Source organism: Scleropages formosus, chromosome 13, assembly GCF_900964775.1.
Source record: "Scleropages formosus chromosome 13, fSclFor1.1, whole genome shotgun sequence".
In the NCBI taxonomy this organism is placed as follows: domain Eukaryota; kingdom Metazoa; phylum Chordata; class Actinopteri; order Osteoglossiformes; family Osteoglossidae; genus Scleropages; species Scleropages formosus.
In genome coordinates, this window is record NC_041818.1 from 1,541,302 (window position 1) to 1,558,056 (window position 16,755).

A 16,755-nucleotide genomic window follows, 5' to 3' on the forward strand; every position below is an offset into this window, starting at 1 on the left:
AATCGGGCCAAAAAGAGAGAGAACAATTAAAGCCCTTACGGGCACAGAGCCCCTGCCATACAGCTCGAGTCAGGAACTAACTGATTAGTAGCCGTGAAGCTCTAGTCTGAGTTATACTTCTGTGTTTTTGCGGAGTGCCTCCCTAATTTGCTCCGTAATCCCCCTGCGGTCGGGCTGCATCATTTTCTCGCTTCCTTTCTGCAACTGATTGCCCACCTCGGCGAGGCAAATCACGGCCCTCCTCAGGCCCTGATTGCCTCTTAGCACAGCGTTCGGCCACATCAACTGAGCCTTGTTAAAACGCATTCCGGCCATTTTCAAACCTGCCCGAATTGCAGAGCAATCAAAACAAGCCACACATATGCCCGCACCTATGGTTCAGGTAGCGTAGGACTCCTGAAGGCCTTCATTAGCAAATCATGACTTCAACTGCAGAGCCATAAAAAAGGGGGGTAATTAATCTTAGGGGAACAGTAATGGCAATACTTCTGATTCAAAACCATCTGGCTCAAATTTTCACTCAATTCATTTTTACAATAGTAACAAATTAGTCATCTCTCACTCACTGCACGGCTCAAAAAACTTAAATTGGGCCAATTAAACTGAAACTGAAAGACAAAATGCCTCCAAAGTGTAAAAGTCAACTTCTGGACAATGTTAAAGGCATCTACATGGACTGAAACTATTTACAGCAAGTAAAAAAATACAGAATACTGTTACTAATATCTAAATTTCCTTGTTAATATTAAGAGAATTTAGATATAAAAATGATCACTATATAATTAATATAATTGTTGACAATGGATGGATGGATGGATGGATACTCAAATAATAATAGCACTCATTTATACAAACATTTATCTAGCAGAATTTAGATTAAAAAAGATTATGCATTTAGGCTGTTTCATTTTTTTTTTAAATTGACCAATTAATATTCCCCACAATTCTCTGAATTTAAAATATGCTAGAAGACAACAGTGTCTACCTATTCTGAAATTGTATCTTTTTAATGTAATCAATGCCATCTATGCCATGATTTGGCTAAATCAGCAGTTGCAAAAAATATAGAAAATTTGAGTTAACATAAAATAAAAAATGTAGTTTGGTTAGATAATTAAAATCATTTGACAAAAAGGTACGCAAAGAGAAAAATTCTTGTTATTGTGCTATATATATTGTTTCCAAGTAATGCTCCTCTTCAATTACCATCTCTTGTTTGCATGCTTGAACATTTAGCTCCACTCTTTGGTGTATACCCTGGGACCATCTATAAAAAGAAATGTGCTGCTTCCGTGCATTTTAATAAATGTCAGCTTTCTTATCAATCCAATTCATTATTTCTTTATGCTGCTGCTAATTCAATGACTGCATACAAGAATCAGTTCTGGAGGGAAACAACTCAGAGGAACAGTTCACTGTACATTTTGAAATGTGTGTGTATGCTCGTTGCCTGGTAAAAGATCAGCCAATGGCAAAGGGCTCATTGCATATTAGAATTGGGAATAGTGGTAAAGGCATAACAAGTATTATTTGCAGCAACTGTAAACTTCTTTATCCCAAATTACTGTGCCTTCAAGACTTCAGATTAAGGACAGCTGCCTTTGAAAGCCATAGAGCCCAATGAGCACACTGTGTATGCTGTATCCTTCCCTTAAAGGGCCCTACCATAAACAGTGACACTGGCTGAGGAGCTTCTGCGTCTTGCCACAATATTCTTGGCCACACAGGTGTAGTTGCCCGTGTCTGCCAGACGCGCTTGTTTGATGATCAGGTTATGGTCAGCAGTGACATGGTAATTGGGGTCAGCAGAGGGGTCAATCACTTCTTCATTCTTCAGCCACTCCACCTGCAAATACATTGGAACACATCAGTTATGGATAAATGGATCACATACTGAGATAATCATTGATAGATTATAATTAACTCCTGCATGCACAGAGTTTGTACATCTGACAGAAAGACCTTTAGTTCATATTTTTTTGTAAATCACCAATGCACTTTGAGGCGTATTTTATACACTGACAGAAAGAAACAGTGCATCTAACTGTATATCATCTCTCTCTTTATCAGTATATTGCAGACTTTTTGTTTTTGCTGCCATACCTGTTTTGTGTGTGTGTGTGTGTGTGTGTGTGTGTGTGTGTGTGTGTGTGTGTGTGTGTGTTTGGGGGGGGGTGGGGGGGATACATGACTGGACTGAATCTATGCCCAATTTCAGAATTAAAATGAAAGCAAAATGGGTGACTGATGCCACTCTTGTCTGGAATGAATAAAAACTTCAAACCCATTTCTTCTCAATCAACACTAAAATGTCTTCCTCACAGATGTGAATGTGACCACAAATCAACAACGGACAGACAGCCGCTTTCTGTGGAACGGTTTCCGGAAGGCCGGTGTCAGCGCCAGTTCTTACCTCTGCTGTGGGGACACCCTCCGGAGGGTGACAGCGTAACAGCACCTCCTGGTCCAGCGCCACCTCCTTACCCAAAGGCTCCTCCTCAAAGTTCTTCCTCAGGTCTGTACAGAGACACAATGGGCACCGGTCAGCAATATGGCTTTGTGGACTCTCACCAACACACTTTGAGAGAAAAGATGAGGTGACTTTAAACATTATTCCCCCTGGGTGGTGCTTCAGTGGAATCCATAAAGGAAATGCTAATACTGCTTTGTTTCTTGTGTCCATCTTGCCCCTGCTGTCTCAGCGTGTTTACTGTGTGCTTCTTCTGAGTCTAGTAGCTGGCTGCCTTATGTGAGGTGCCGCAGTTTTGCTTTTTGCTGTCAAAACATTTGTCTTTTGCTTGGTGTGCTTTGCTTGACATTTTTGGTGTAGAAAAAGCCATACTGCTGACCACAGTACGTCTGTTTGCATGCTGTTCCTCTTGCTTACAATTGGCAATCTGAAGCCAGAGGTTCATGCGGCACAAAGTGATTGCATTAATTCCAGACATGCTAGATGGCTGGCCAGGTCCAGATATACAAACAGCTTTGGAGTATGAAAGCTCCATTACAGACTCCTGACTGGGCCAAAGCAGTGCCATGTACTGCTATGCATGGACATTCTACATGCAGACTGAAAAGAGCACTAGTAGCCCTCCATCAAGATGAGTTCTAAGTTTTGACATGGCAGAAAATGAAACTGTTTGGGGTGCTAACCCTTGTTGACAGAAATGGTCTTGTTCTTCTATTCTGTAAAACAGTCTTCCTTAAACTCCTATGTGCACGTTGTTTTAAATGATGAGTAACTCTATACTTCGAGCATAAAGCAAGAGTCCTTGTCTCTGAACACCAGAAGAAGGACTGATTTCTTTTTTTGAGTCCTTCAGGTGTTCCAAGCAGTAGTTTGACCCCTATTCTGAGAGGGCGGCACAAAGTTATGTGTCTTGAACTGTGACTGAATTTTGTTGGGAACTCCAGAAAAGTGCTCGAGAGACTTTTGAAATATTGAACCAAGCATACGAAACAAAGACAAAAAAAAATTGTGGAGAAGGAATTTTTCATCTGTTGAAGAGTTGAAAAAAGCTCTGCCTGCTGCCTTGAAGATGATGTCGAAAATTTGTTGCTGCACATCTTTAAGGAGTTTATGAAGCCCCACAATAAGTGTAGGAAGTGTGAAGGAAGATGTTTTGTCGAGGAAAAGGTTCCCAACCCTGAGGAACCTTCAGATGCAGACATGTTCAGTCTCCAAACTTTTCAGTCAGCCCACATGGAATAATCAAAAGGGGATTTTGTCACAAGCTAATTAGAAAAATATATTTGTGATGTGTTTGTTATAATTAAACACACAGGGAGAACTCTTGCTATTGGAAGCCAAGTTTAAAGTGAAAACCAGGTACCAGTCAACTTGCCATGCAATCTTTACACTAAATAAAGGTTCCACTGGAAGCAGTCTAATCCCTAAAACAGATGTTGCACATGTCCTGCAGGATCATTTTATATAAACAGCAAGGAGAAAGGATTTCTCCTGACATGAAAATTTATTAAACTAGATGTAATGGAGCTACAAGCGACAAAGTATGTAACGATCCTTGAGGGTTTAGGGATCATGGTGTCCTAATGTCATCTTTGCAGTGTTGGGGAGAAAACATCAGAGCTTTTCAAAATATTAGAGACCAGACTGAGCTTTCCCTTTAAATAGTATAACGGAACTACCTATGGATTAGTCGTAAAGACTCAGTTAAATATAAATTAATGCAAGAAACTTCACACTATAATTATACACTCAAGGTTATGAAAGAATCTTTCTGTTTTCCCCAATAGATACATGAGGTCAGTGCATTCATATACATGCAGTCTCTTATTTATTTTCATTTTTTGATTTTTGCTGGCATTGTCAGGGCTGCTACTCCTCTTAAAGACCTATTCAATTATATCACTACATACTTCATTTTCAACAGAAATTTTCAGAAAAACAATGGATCTTATCAAATTCCATTCCTTTTTTCTTTCAGAAATTATCCTTCTAACTTCTAGTTTAGTAAATCACTGAAGAACAATCTAATCAACTTTATTTAAAATGTAAAGAACACAGTAATAGCACACAATTTCTATTTTGTGACCTTATAAGAACAAAAAATAAGCAGGCTCCAATCATTACATTTTGTTATAGGTATTAAACATGAAAATGACTGGATAAACTTGGAAATATTCTTGTTTTATAAAATTCTTGGGGATTTCTTATATGTTGCAATTAAAGTCAATAGCTACCTTGTTGAAAGCAATCTTTGAAAAGTTAATGTTAGGGTTAGGGTTAATACCTGTATGCCAATAATATTTCTAGTGGCTGCTACATGATTCTTTAATATTACTTTATGTGTTTTCTGCATTAATATGCATAATTATGTCAAACTAGGGAGATTTATCAATAAGTTCAACGATACACATCAAGTGTCACCTGGGGGGAGACAGAAGAGACTCTTGTTTCTTTCATTTACTATAATTAACCACAATGTATTCACACTTTTCCAGATGTATTCCATTTTCCTTTATTGCCTTTGATATTAGTAAATCTCTGTTACAAAACAGACTAGATCCAATCCTTTTTTTGCACTGTAAAAGTCCAGCTAAAGTCGTCGGCATTAAGTAGGTCTATGTAAGGCATATTTTAAAAATGCTATGGCCAATACAATGCAACTGGTGTCCTACAATTATTATTTAATTTTTCTAGAAGATGTACTAGTCTAAATGAGTTCACATAGCTTGGCCTTATCTCTTTATTTAAAATTTCCTATATACTTGTTCAAGGATTCAACAACTCAACATATTTTGGTCCTTAACCAATATACAACCTGTAGTCTACAAGAAAGGAATCCTACTGTAATTGTGCTTTTATTTGTCATTAAGGGAACATGGATAACGAAAAGTGGTTGTGAGGTGGGGGGCACGGTGGTGTGGTGGTGCAGTGGCACAGTGGGTTGGACCGGGTCCTGCTCTCTGGTGGGTCTGGGGTTTGAATCCCGCTTGGGGTGCTTTGTGACAGACTGGCGTCCTGTCCTGGGTGTGTCCCCTCCAGCCTTATGCCCTGTGTTGCCAGGTTAGGCTCTGGCTCCCCACAACCCCACATGGGACAAGTGGTTCTGAAAGTGTGTGTGGTTGTGAGTTGCCCCACCAAGAGTTCAAGCAAGTCTAATATATCTCTCCCAGTATTTGGGTATAACTCCTCATACTGCTACCCCTCTGTATAACTCCTCTGGGTACTACTAATATGTGTTCAGTAAGTGGTTGCCCTAATGAATTTGGGTACAGTAATAGCCTTTGTCTTTTCATAGCCCTTTTAATCACGGCTAACCACATTCCACTGTACTTTCAACACAAAGGAGTCCTTTGTTCAACTTGTCAAGTGATGACCATTTAGAAGAATTTCATTTTGTTGCCAGAAGTCTGAGCTGGTAATTGTACTGATTAGTTAATGACATTCATTCCCTGTAGCTTTGCTGTTCAAACGCATGAATCCTAATAGAGTACAGTCATTTTTACATTTATATATTGCTGAATATCCATAAAGTCAAAGCTGAATGTCTTTAAAATGTGTTTCAAAGTAATGCTTACTGGTTTTCTTAGTAGTGGCTCAGGTGAGACAGAGGGAGAGGAGTCAAAGCTCTACATGTCTTTAATGAATATTCAATAGGAATGAATTGAGTGTATTTTAAAAAAAAATTCAGACTGTATGAGCATACTGGCCAGTGTGATACCAAACGGAACTCACAAGCAATCCGCACATATGCCTTTTGGCTCTTCTGGGTTCCTGTGGTGCTCCAGGCCACACACTGGCACCAGTAGTCCTCCAGCCCAAAGATTTTCTCCACTTGTTGCCTGGAGATATCAATCATCACCTGCATTACTGGCAGACCTAGAAAGGAGGAAAATGAGTGATGTTATTTCCTGTAGATTGGAAAGTTTGCAAACTTTTTTATGGACGATGGAAAGATAAAGACTACAAAAAAGACTTATGAAGTGGTTAAGACACAATACCAAAGGATATTATATTTTTATGATTTTCCTATCATTTTTTATAAGGCATGCTAGTGTTTTGATGTGGAGTCACAAACTTCAAAGAAGCAAATGCATACAAGCTATTATTATTGACTGTTATATATATGGGTTTTGCAGCATTGCTCTGGCATAGTATTGTTTTGCTTTGCATATTACAGAAAATACAAAATGTGAAAGGAGATTTGTGGTAAACCGAGTTATTGTTTTGCATGCCAAGCAGTTGTATTATACTATAGTTCTTCCCACAGAGGCCAGGCTCAGTTTCTTTGCATACATATCCCAAGCATTGCAGTCTGATGCACAGCTGATGATTGACTGGCTTTCAATTTCTAAAGCTGCAGAGCAACTTTGATACAGGCATGCCATGCCTGGCTGCCTTTTGTCTATGAATTACTGCATATTCGGCATTTCAGCACAGTTATACTGCTACCATCCCTGAGAAGAAAGGAACAAAACAGAACTGCAACGCACATTCCCCACAACTGCAACGCTGTAATCCGCAACGCACAAAATAGTCTGTCTACTGGAGATTCAAAACTTGTTCTGTTTGTTCTACATTTTACTGGATGGATGCAATGAAAGTGGTCATTATATTACTTTTATACAGTGTAGTAATGGATTTACCTATGCTGAAGAAACAATAATTGTGTCTCATGGTAAACAATAGGATTGACATAATACAAATCCAAGAAATTAACCATTGTGTATTTGTACTATTTTTTTTCTTTCATTGCAGTCAGAAGTGTAACTGATAGATCTGCTGTGTCGGCTATCAAACAATACAAGACATTGCAGTACGTTTAAAGTTGACATTTAGGAGCAGCTCATGGCATAATGCTTAAAGCTACTGCTTTTGCATTTGCAAGTAACTAGTTCGAATCTCACCTACTGCAGTAGTGCCCTTGAGCAAGGTACTTACCCTAAAATGTTATAGTAAAATTATCCAGATGTATACAGAAGTACATAGTTGTAGGCAGCTTAACAATATAAACCTTTTTGAGAAAAGTGTCAGGCAAATGTAGAACATTTATATCTGGATTTTAGTACTGAACATACTGAAAATTCACTCAATTTCTCAGTTTTTAAATAACATGTTTAAGACATAAGCTGATTGTTTTTGTTTTTGTAGTTAAACTTCCATAACCCGGAGACTTGAAACATTTCTTTGGCTGGGATGAAAATGTTTGTTGAAATGCACAATGTAATCATGGTTTAATTAAACATTGCTATAAAAAAATGTCTTTAAGCGTTGTCGAGTCGATATTGATTTTTGGCAACATTTACAGAATGCCTCAAGAATGTTTATCCCTCCACTTGTATTCTTAGGCTTGAAATGGGTGTGTCCATTGATGTCTTGGTTGAGTTGATCCATCTGGTTGTCGTCTTTTTCTTTCTCCTGCAGCTTTTCCAAGCATTACAGTTTTTTCAACAAAAAATAATCTTCACCTGGTATGATAACATCAGTCTCAATATTTGTGCTGGTAATGGCAATGATAAGTATTTTCTGCACCATTTCCACCATTTTTATTTTACTTTCACTTATTCATCTCACTGTTGCTAGAAAAGTATTTCCTTTTTACCCAAAAGCAGATCCATCCATCCATCCATACATCCATCCATTTTTTTTATGATGATGTTTCTGTCCAAAGTTCTTCTGGTTCTCTTTCAATGAGTGTTTTGCCTGAAAAGATCTCCTTACAAATTCCTTGGAAATATCTGGTATTTTTCAAGATCATATTTTGGAAGTTGGATGGCTGGATGTCTTTACTGCTGCTGTTATTATTCTGTTGCTGTTCCTATTTTGAGGGTGGGTGTGGTAACGCAGTGGGTTGGACCAGGTCCTGCTCTCTGGTGGGTCTGGGGTTCGAGTCCTGCTTGGGGTGCCTTGCGACGGACTGGTGTGCTGTCCTGGGTGTGTCCCCTCCCCCACCAGCCTTACGCCCTGAGTTGCCGGGTTAGGCTCTGGCTCCCCGCGACCCCGTATGGGACAAGCAGGTCAGGAAGTGCGTGTGTGTGTGTGTGTGTGTGTGTGTGTGTGTGTGTGTGTGTGTGTTCCTATTTCATTTGAAAACTTGCCCATCAGTAGTTTGTGGTCAGTTCCACAGTCCAGTCCAGGCCATGCCTTTGCTCTTCAACCTCCTGCTGCCAACAATCTAGCTGAACTCATTTCTATGTCCTCTATAAAGCTATGTCCAGATGTACCCACTGCAAACATTATGCTTGGATTGTTCAAAGAATATGTTCAGACAAAGGTTGATGGATTTGTAAAAGCTTAATATTTTTTCTCCTGAAGCATTCCTGTTGCCAAGACCATGAGGTCCAATAAATCCTCCTACTTTCCACATTTGCTACTCAAGTCTCCAATCACAAGAAGGATGTCATGCCAATTATGACTTGGATATGACCTTAAAATTGTTCAACAATATCTGCATCATTCATTAGAACATGAATTTGAATAATGATCATGTTTAAAGTCTGTTTATGAAACCTAATCAATGTTAAGCAGTTGTTCACTGCATTAATGTATTTTGAATGGCATTAACATGATGATCATGATGACAATGATGGTGAAATATATGATGATGCATTTTTGGGTCAATTGGTTCTATAAATATATTTTGAAATGTATTCCACTTTTGTATGGCCCCATTTCTCTGGTCCATTTCCTTCATAGTCTGCAGGGCTGTCTGACAGCCAACGAACTGACCTCTTCTCTCATTGCACTGGGCCATGTCCTTCTCAGTCAGGCCTGTGCAAATTAGACTCTCTAGGTCCTTTCAGTTATGGGCAATACAACAGCATATTTCTGTACGGGAAGGCTGCTAAACATTAAGTTCGGCTTCTCTTGGCTTAAGTATGCCAAATCTGCTTTAGCCATAGCCAACTATGGCATACCACATAATCTGAGGTTCTATTCCATGGTCCAAAACATTTGTTTGAACAAATGTCTTTGTGTCAAATTGCTGATCATTGTTGATCACATTTCTGATAAATGTTTAAATAGGTGAACACAGACTGGATGGTAAGGTATCCAGATATGTTGTGGTCATCGAGGGGTCTGTTTTGGAAGAAAATATATTTTTCTTAAGTGTCTACCCATACCTTTTGTTGTAAATAACAGACTTCACCCTTCGAAGACAATGCAGTATGGGAGACAAACAATGCAAGGTCACAAGATGCATAGTTGAAACAGCCGTGCGCGGATGTTGAAGAGACTGAGTTTTTTGGACAAGACCTCCCTGTTATCACCTACAGTGCGGCTGCCATACTGTGAATGAGGAATTGCACACTGCCCACTTTAGTCAGCAAGCTCAAATTTTAACTGGATACCAAAACTTATTAAATGAGGAGGATGGAAAATTAAATGGTTCTTTGCAAAGGATTTTGACACTATCTTTCAGAGGCAGTGTGACCCCTATATGAAAGAGGACATGAAAATGGATTTTTCTGTTATAAAAATTCTGTGTTTTTACATGGCTACCGTGGTAACATAAACTGCATAGCAACAGTAAAACTGAACAGGAAGAAAAGGGATGGACAGAAAAAGAGTTGTACACACCCTTTTCCAAAGTAAAAAAACAGACATAGCTTTCCTGAATTTATTTCTTTTCTTTCTTTTTTCTTTCTTTCTGATTGGAATTGGATTTAGAGTGTAATTGATAAGTCTGTAATATAAGAAAGATGTCCATACACTACAAGCTGAAATGTAGAACACTCATTTTTTTTGATATGGCCAATTTCACAGATTGCCTTGGTTACCCATTAATAAGCACCCATAATTTAATTCTTGATGCTTCATTATTGCATCAAGACAAAGATCAACAAAACAATAAATAAAATTCATTATGCCCATCAAACTTAATACAAATGTGCAAGTGACAGACAGCCTTAGCTGGAGATGTTTGATTTTCAAATACTAAACTATATAAAGAAAGGCTCTATGCACTACCAGCTGTGTCAGGTAGAGAAAAAGTTGCAAAATCCATTCAATGTATTCCAGTTATGAACTGGATAATAGGTTTCTGAATTAGTTTCATTTCCAACATCTTCGTATCTTCAAGGAAGTTTCCTTGCTGGGCTGCTGGCAGGAAGGCACCAGCAGACCCAGATAAGTCATTATTATGGGAGAAGGTGGCTAATTATCCAGGGAGAATTTGTAAGTAGTATGAGCAGCAATTACCCGCTGCAACATTCCCCATAGTTGGGGGCTAGGACATCGACATACTATCCATGGGGCCACACCTGTTGGCTGGAGCAGGCACATGCAAAATTTTTTTTGTGTATGTGCACCTTATAACCATGAATATATGAATTTCAGCAAAATAGCTTCAGTCCCCATCTCAGACAAGCAGATTAAACATGGGCTCTATCAACATATTTCATCCAAGTAAGCAAACTAGGACAAAGAGATAGGATAGTGTTTTTATCTGAATGTGACATTATAGAAGTCGCTGTAATTTTAACATTTTGAGTATTTTTTAAAGCTTTTATTCAATTATTGAATTAATTTTTTCATTCATTCTCTGTTTTTATTTAAATTAAAAATGTATGATTATTACACATTCATAACTATTCCAGATGAGTTTTATCAATTGAGTTATAGTATTAAAGTAGCATCTTCTGTTTCCAGAATTACTTTTGTGTTATGAATCATTCAGGAATGTTATAGAAAACCAAATATCATAAGAAATCTGTTTAAAAATTGATGAAAGTCACTGTATTGGTAAATGGTTCAGTAAACCTATATGAATAAACACAAACTATGGAAATGCGAAAACTTCTGCAGCTATCTCCTGTCTGGCCTTCCTGCTGCTGCCATCAAACCTCTACAGCTGATACAGAATGCTGTTGCCCGAGTTCTGTCTGACTTGCCGAAGTGTTCCTATGTATCTCCTCCACTTGTTTCTCTGCACTGGCTTCCTATTGCTGCCTGGATCAAATTTAAGACCCTGGTTATTGCCTACAAAAGCATCAATAGAACTGCTCTCAGATATCTACAAGACTTGATTGCTCACTAAATCCCAACCAGACTGCTATGCTCTTCCACATTTGCCAATGTACATTGGTTCATATGGTGGTAAGTAACAAATTAACTGTACTTCAGAATCGCGTGTCTGCATATATGTCTCTCTGCTAATGTAATGCACACATTGTATTTTCTATGAGATGTATGTTGCTTTGGAGAAAAGTGTCTTGTTAAATTACTAAATGTAAATGTAAAAAGATTGGTTAGTAACACTGTATGTACTACTGGTTAAGGTCGTCAGCCCAAGACAAGGTTGTGTTCACAGACCAAAATAGTTTGGGAACTACTGGTTTGCTCCCAGGACAGGGCCTGCTGCAGCATCTCTGCTCGAAGTGTTTAAAATGACGGAAAACCAACATAATATTTTATTGTTATTATTATTATTCTTAGCAAAAAAAAAAACTAGAATGCATAATACATAATAGAGTTGTTACATTTTGCATGAAGCTCACTGACACTCATCAATAGACAGAAAAGATGTTGCAAATATATGGAATCAGAACATTTGTTCACTATGGTATTTCGATGCACAACTACAATGGAATTACTGAAGCAAAGTTGAACAATTACCAAATCAAATTTCCTTTTACTGTTGGAAATGAACTGCTAATACTCCATGTAGTTCAAGAGTCTTACATATCTCACCTTGTTTTGTTCTCCCTTAACCACAGTCAGCGATTAACATTAACCCTATAGTGCAAATTAGACTCTGAGCCCTGCTATCCCACAAAGGGTGTTTTTATTAAACTTGAAGAGTAGACAGTAATTCTATTTACATGTTCTATTTACATGTGCATATTAAAGAATTAAACATAAAAATTCTAACACAATAACAACAACTACATCAATAATACATTATGATTTATTTTTATTTAGGATTTTTTTCAACAGTTGTTTAATCGCATACTGCTGTTTGCTCTATTTTTGTGTGTGATACAAAACAGAGGACATCATTAACCAGTGGCTTAAGGATGCTGCTGCACAGCATGTTGTTCTGAACTAAAATACAACACATCATTTTGTTTTAATTTCTAGTTTTGCTGTTTACTTTTGTGTTTAGAGATATTAATTGCAATGATTATTTTGAACTTTTAATGCTAGATGTTTGTATGTGATGATGACTAGCTAATTCCTAAAATACACCAATAATGCATAATTCACTGAAAAATCTATAAAGTACATTAAAGGTGTTTTGAGTAGAAGTAGCTACTAATAATGATAACAATAATTGTCTTTTTTAATTTGAGGAACTAAAACCTCAGAGCTCCAGGTTCAAATGTGGGTTAAAATCCGACTAAGTCTGCGTATGGATTTTCTCCAGTTTATTTCTGTAGTTTTTGCCCACAGTCCAAAGACATGTCTTTCATAACTGGTGACTCTAAATTGGCCTTTGTGTGTGTGTTCCTCTGGAACAGACAACCTGTAACCAGTTATTTACATTATCTGCCGTAAGTAGCGTCCTTGATAGATTCAAAGTAGAACATTCCATCAAACTGCCTTCATCGCAGTATTAGATGCTCTCCAGTTGGCTACAGTGGCCTCCCTCACCCTGGTCCTCATTCTCCTTGACCTGTCTGCAGCATTTGACCTTCTCAACAACCACATCTAATCTCTCCCCTCTTGGACAGCTTGACATCAAATGAACAGTACTGAAATTGTGAGTTCTACCTATCTGGTAGACTTACGAAGCAGAGTCTCCTGCTCATCCCCTCATCCTCTCTCAAATGGTGTTCCACTGGGCTCAGTTCTGGGTCCTGTACTCTTCTCCATTTACACCTCTTCTCTTGCCCTTTCCAGTGCCTCCCACAGATTCTCTTACTGCTACTTTGTTCACAATAGCCAGCTCTTTCTTTCTTTCCTCAGGAGCTACAGACATTTTGTCATGCATCACCACCTGCCTCTTGGACATCTCTGCCTGGTGTCTGATCACCACTTTCATCTAAACCTCCCCAAAACAAAATCTTTCACCTCACTGTTGGTCTGTTCACCTGTTGAGACCTCTCTATCAAAGTGGACAACTAGCTCATTTAACCTCCTTCATTGGCTAAGAGTCTGAGAATAATTATTTCTCTCAATTTATTGGGGGGACAGATAGCAGTGAAGTGGGGGACAACTGCTGGTTGCAGGTTGAAATCCCACCTCTAGCTGTAGTACCCTTGAGCAAGGTACTTACCCTAAATTGCTCCAGTGAAATTACCCAGCTGTATACATGGGTAAATAGTTGTAAGCTGTTTTGGAAATAAAGTGGCAGCTAAATGAATAAATGTCAATATTGAAGCAGCACACATCAAAGTCAAGACTCTGGCTATGGCCTCCAAAACCATCAATGGATCTGCTTCTTGATGCCCACAAGAACTGCTCACTCTCTTTGTCCCAACCAGACTGCTACACTCCTCCACCTGTGCCCTCTTATCCAACACACAAGAGCACCAAAATCAAAAGCAGAAAGGTATTTGGTTCTAGCTCCCATGTGATGGAATGACCTCCTTCTATCACTAGAACTGCTGAGTCTGTCAACATTCAAGAAGGGTGTCAAAACTCACCTCTTTCAGACTCCCTTCTCCCCTAATTTCAGGTACAGGTGCTCCTCAACTTAGGACAGTTCGACTTACAATTTTTTCGACTTTACAATGGTGATCTGGCGATAGACATTCAGTAGAAACTGTACTTCGAATTCTACATTTTAATTTTTTCTCGTTCAAGAAACATGTAATGCGATACTCTCTCGTGATGCTGGGCAGCGGCAGCGATCCACGTCTCCTAGCCTGCAACGTAATTGTGTTTTGTGCATCCATAATGTCACAGAAACACCGATCTGTGTCTCCTGTTACTGGTGGGAAAAAGAAGAGGAGGGCAATTACTCTTGAGAAAAAACTCATGATAATTGCCCAACACGAACGCGGCAAGCCTGTAATGGCCATCGCACGTATGCTAGGCTATGATATTCAGTAGGTTAGGTGTATTAAATCTATTTTCAGCTTACGATATTTTTGATTTACGATGGATTTTGCGGAATGTAACCCCATCGTAAGTTGGGGTCCACCTGTATGTGTATGCTATCTGTTTAAAAAAAAAAAAAAAACTATATGCAGCTCACACACATAATGTCTGCAGCTGCTAGTTGTGGCAAGCCGGGGCCTGGCCCGACGGTGTCAGGTACGAGGTGCGTGCCCTGGGCGGGGTGTTGGTCGACTGCAGGGCACCCCAGGTGGGACTTGAACCCCAGACCTACCACAGAGTAGGCCTTGGCCAAACCCACTGTATCACATCCCCTCCCATACGCAGCTACTTGTGTAATATATAATGGTTTATTCTGTGGTATGTGACTAATTCACTAAACTCTAGAACCTCATGTCTGCATCCAAATCTCTCCTTCTGTTGGTGCAATATAGTGTTGTATTGTTCTCTGAGATGAATATCACTTTAGAGCAAAGCGTCTTATGAATGAATAAATATGAGTGTTTCTCTGTATAAATGAATGAGTGTGTTCGAACACACTGCAATGGAGTGGTATTCCATATTCCATCCAGGATGTACCCTGTCTCACGCTCTATAGTTATTAAATAGGTTCTGGATCACTGTGACCCTGCACTGGACAAGAGTTATTGATGATGGATGGATGGTTTGAAGAATTACAAAACACAGAATTGCCTACATTTCACTGTGTAAGAAAGTCTTAACACATCTAATTGTCTCTTTCTATGGCTGGGATGACTGCATCTCAATTTATCTGTTACTTCAGCTCTTCCATTTGACATACCCAGTTATTAAGTGCTATCTGTCATTTTTTGTTGTCTGCACCCAAGTTATAATTTGCTGTGACAGCCTTCTATTCTAATTAGAACAGACAAAAGGTGATTGTCTGCAAGAGAACACTGATTGCAAATTACCGTTGGAAAAGAATAAGCATTTGATCTTTGAAAAGAATTGGAGTAATAAAGTGTGATGGTGAGATTCAGCAGGAGATGAATGTTTCAGAGGCACACTTTAATAAATATGTTCTTTAAAAAGCCCCTATCTGGGGTAAGTCAGAAATTCAGGTTTGAAGGATTTTCAACATAGTTCATCGAACAAAAATGTATCTTCTATTCAAAGCTATGTGACAATTTTCCAATTTCAGTGCAATTCTGTGAACAACTGCTGGGTGAAATATTTAAATTGTGCAAATGCACAACTCTAGAATAAACAATCTTTTCAATTCTGCATTTCCAAAATATTACAGCAACAAAAGCAAGAGTCTTTTAGGGTTTATGTTTCAGGTGTGTGGCCTAGTGCTAACCAGCAGTACAGCTTCAATTTGTAAATTCAGTAATTAATGTGAGGTGTCTAATATGCTGAAAGCATTCAGTATATTCTTTTTACTACATATTACAACCTCAAATTACTCAGAATAGGTTGCTTTATACAGTATATGCTTTCTGCCTTTTAGAAAAAGGATACGTAACCAAAATCCACTGCCAAAGTTTTTTTTTCAGAACCGCTTGTCCCATACGGGGTCACGGGGAACCGGAGCCTAACCCGGCAACTCAGGGCGTAAGGCTGGAGGGGGAGGGGACACACCCAGGACGGGACGCCAGTCCGTCGCAAGGCACCCCAAGCGGGACTCGAAACCCAGACCCACCGGAGAGCAGGACTGCGGTCCAACCCACTGCGCCACCGCACCCCCACTGCCAAAGTATTTTTTCTAAATACAAAACACACTCTCACTGATCAATGCCATCCATCCATTATCAGTAACTGCTTGTCTAGTTGACAGCATTGTGATGGTCTGGATCTTTTCCCATACACGTAATGTGTGAGGTAGGGTATTCATTCATTACTACACACTCACTGTACACTATTTTTAATCATTTAGCTCATACTTTTCTCCAGCTCAACTTACAATGTCAATCTACATACAATTACTTATCCATTTGAACAGCTGGGCATTTTTTTCTTTTTTTTACTTGAGCAACTCAGGGTAAGTACCTTGCTCAGGCTGGATGTGAGATCAGAATCTGCAGCCTTTGAGTCTAAAGGCAGCAGCTCTAACCTCTACACTATCAGCTGTCTACAATGGTCAATTCAGAGTCAGAAATTCATCTGAAACTCATATTTTGACAGTGGAGGAATATATTTGTGTGTGAACATGATTTTTACATTTTGAGATACTGCCTATTGAATTCTAATCCCTGTAAAATATATTCATGTTAATGCACTTAACACTGTGCGTTTAGCTGTTCTTTAGTTACAACTGACCC

At 38.9% G+C, this 16,755-nt stretch overlaps 1 protein-coding gene across 1 annotated transcript in view; it reads right to left on the reverse strand.

Moving 5' to 3' along the window:
• Nucleotides 1–16,755, reverse strand: part of unc5a (unc-5 netrin receptor A) — a 217,989-nt gene that overhangs the window by 70,957 nt on the left and 130,277 nt on the right. Inside the window, exons 3-5 of the mRNA XM_018746522.2 lie at nucleotides 6,203–6,346; nucleotides 2,414–2,517; nucleotides 1,666–1,846 (exon numbers count right to left, since the gene is read on the reverse strand). Of these exons, the coding sequence (XP_018602038.2) occupies nucleotides 1,666–1,846; nucleotides 2,414–2,517; nucleotides 6,203–6,346 (429 nt within the window). The remainder of the gene's footprint in view (nucleotides 1–1,665; nucleotides 1,847–2,413; nucleotides 2,518–6,202; nucleotides 6,347–16,755) is intronic.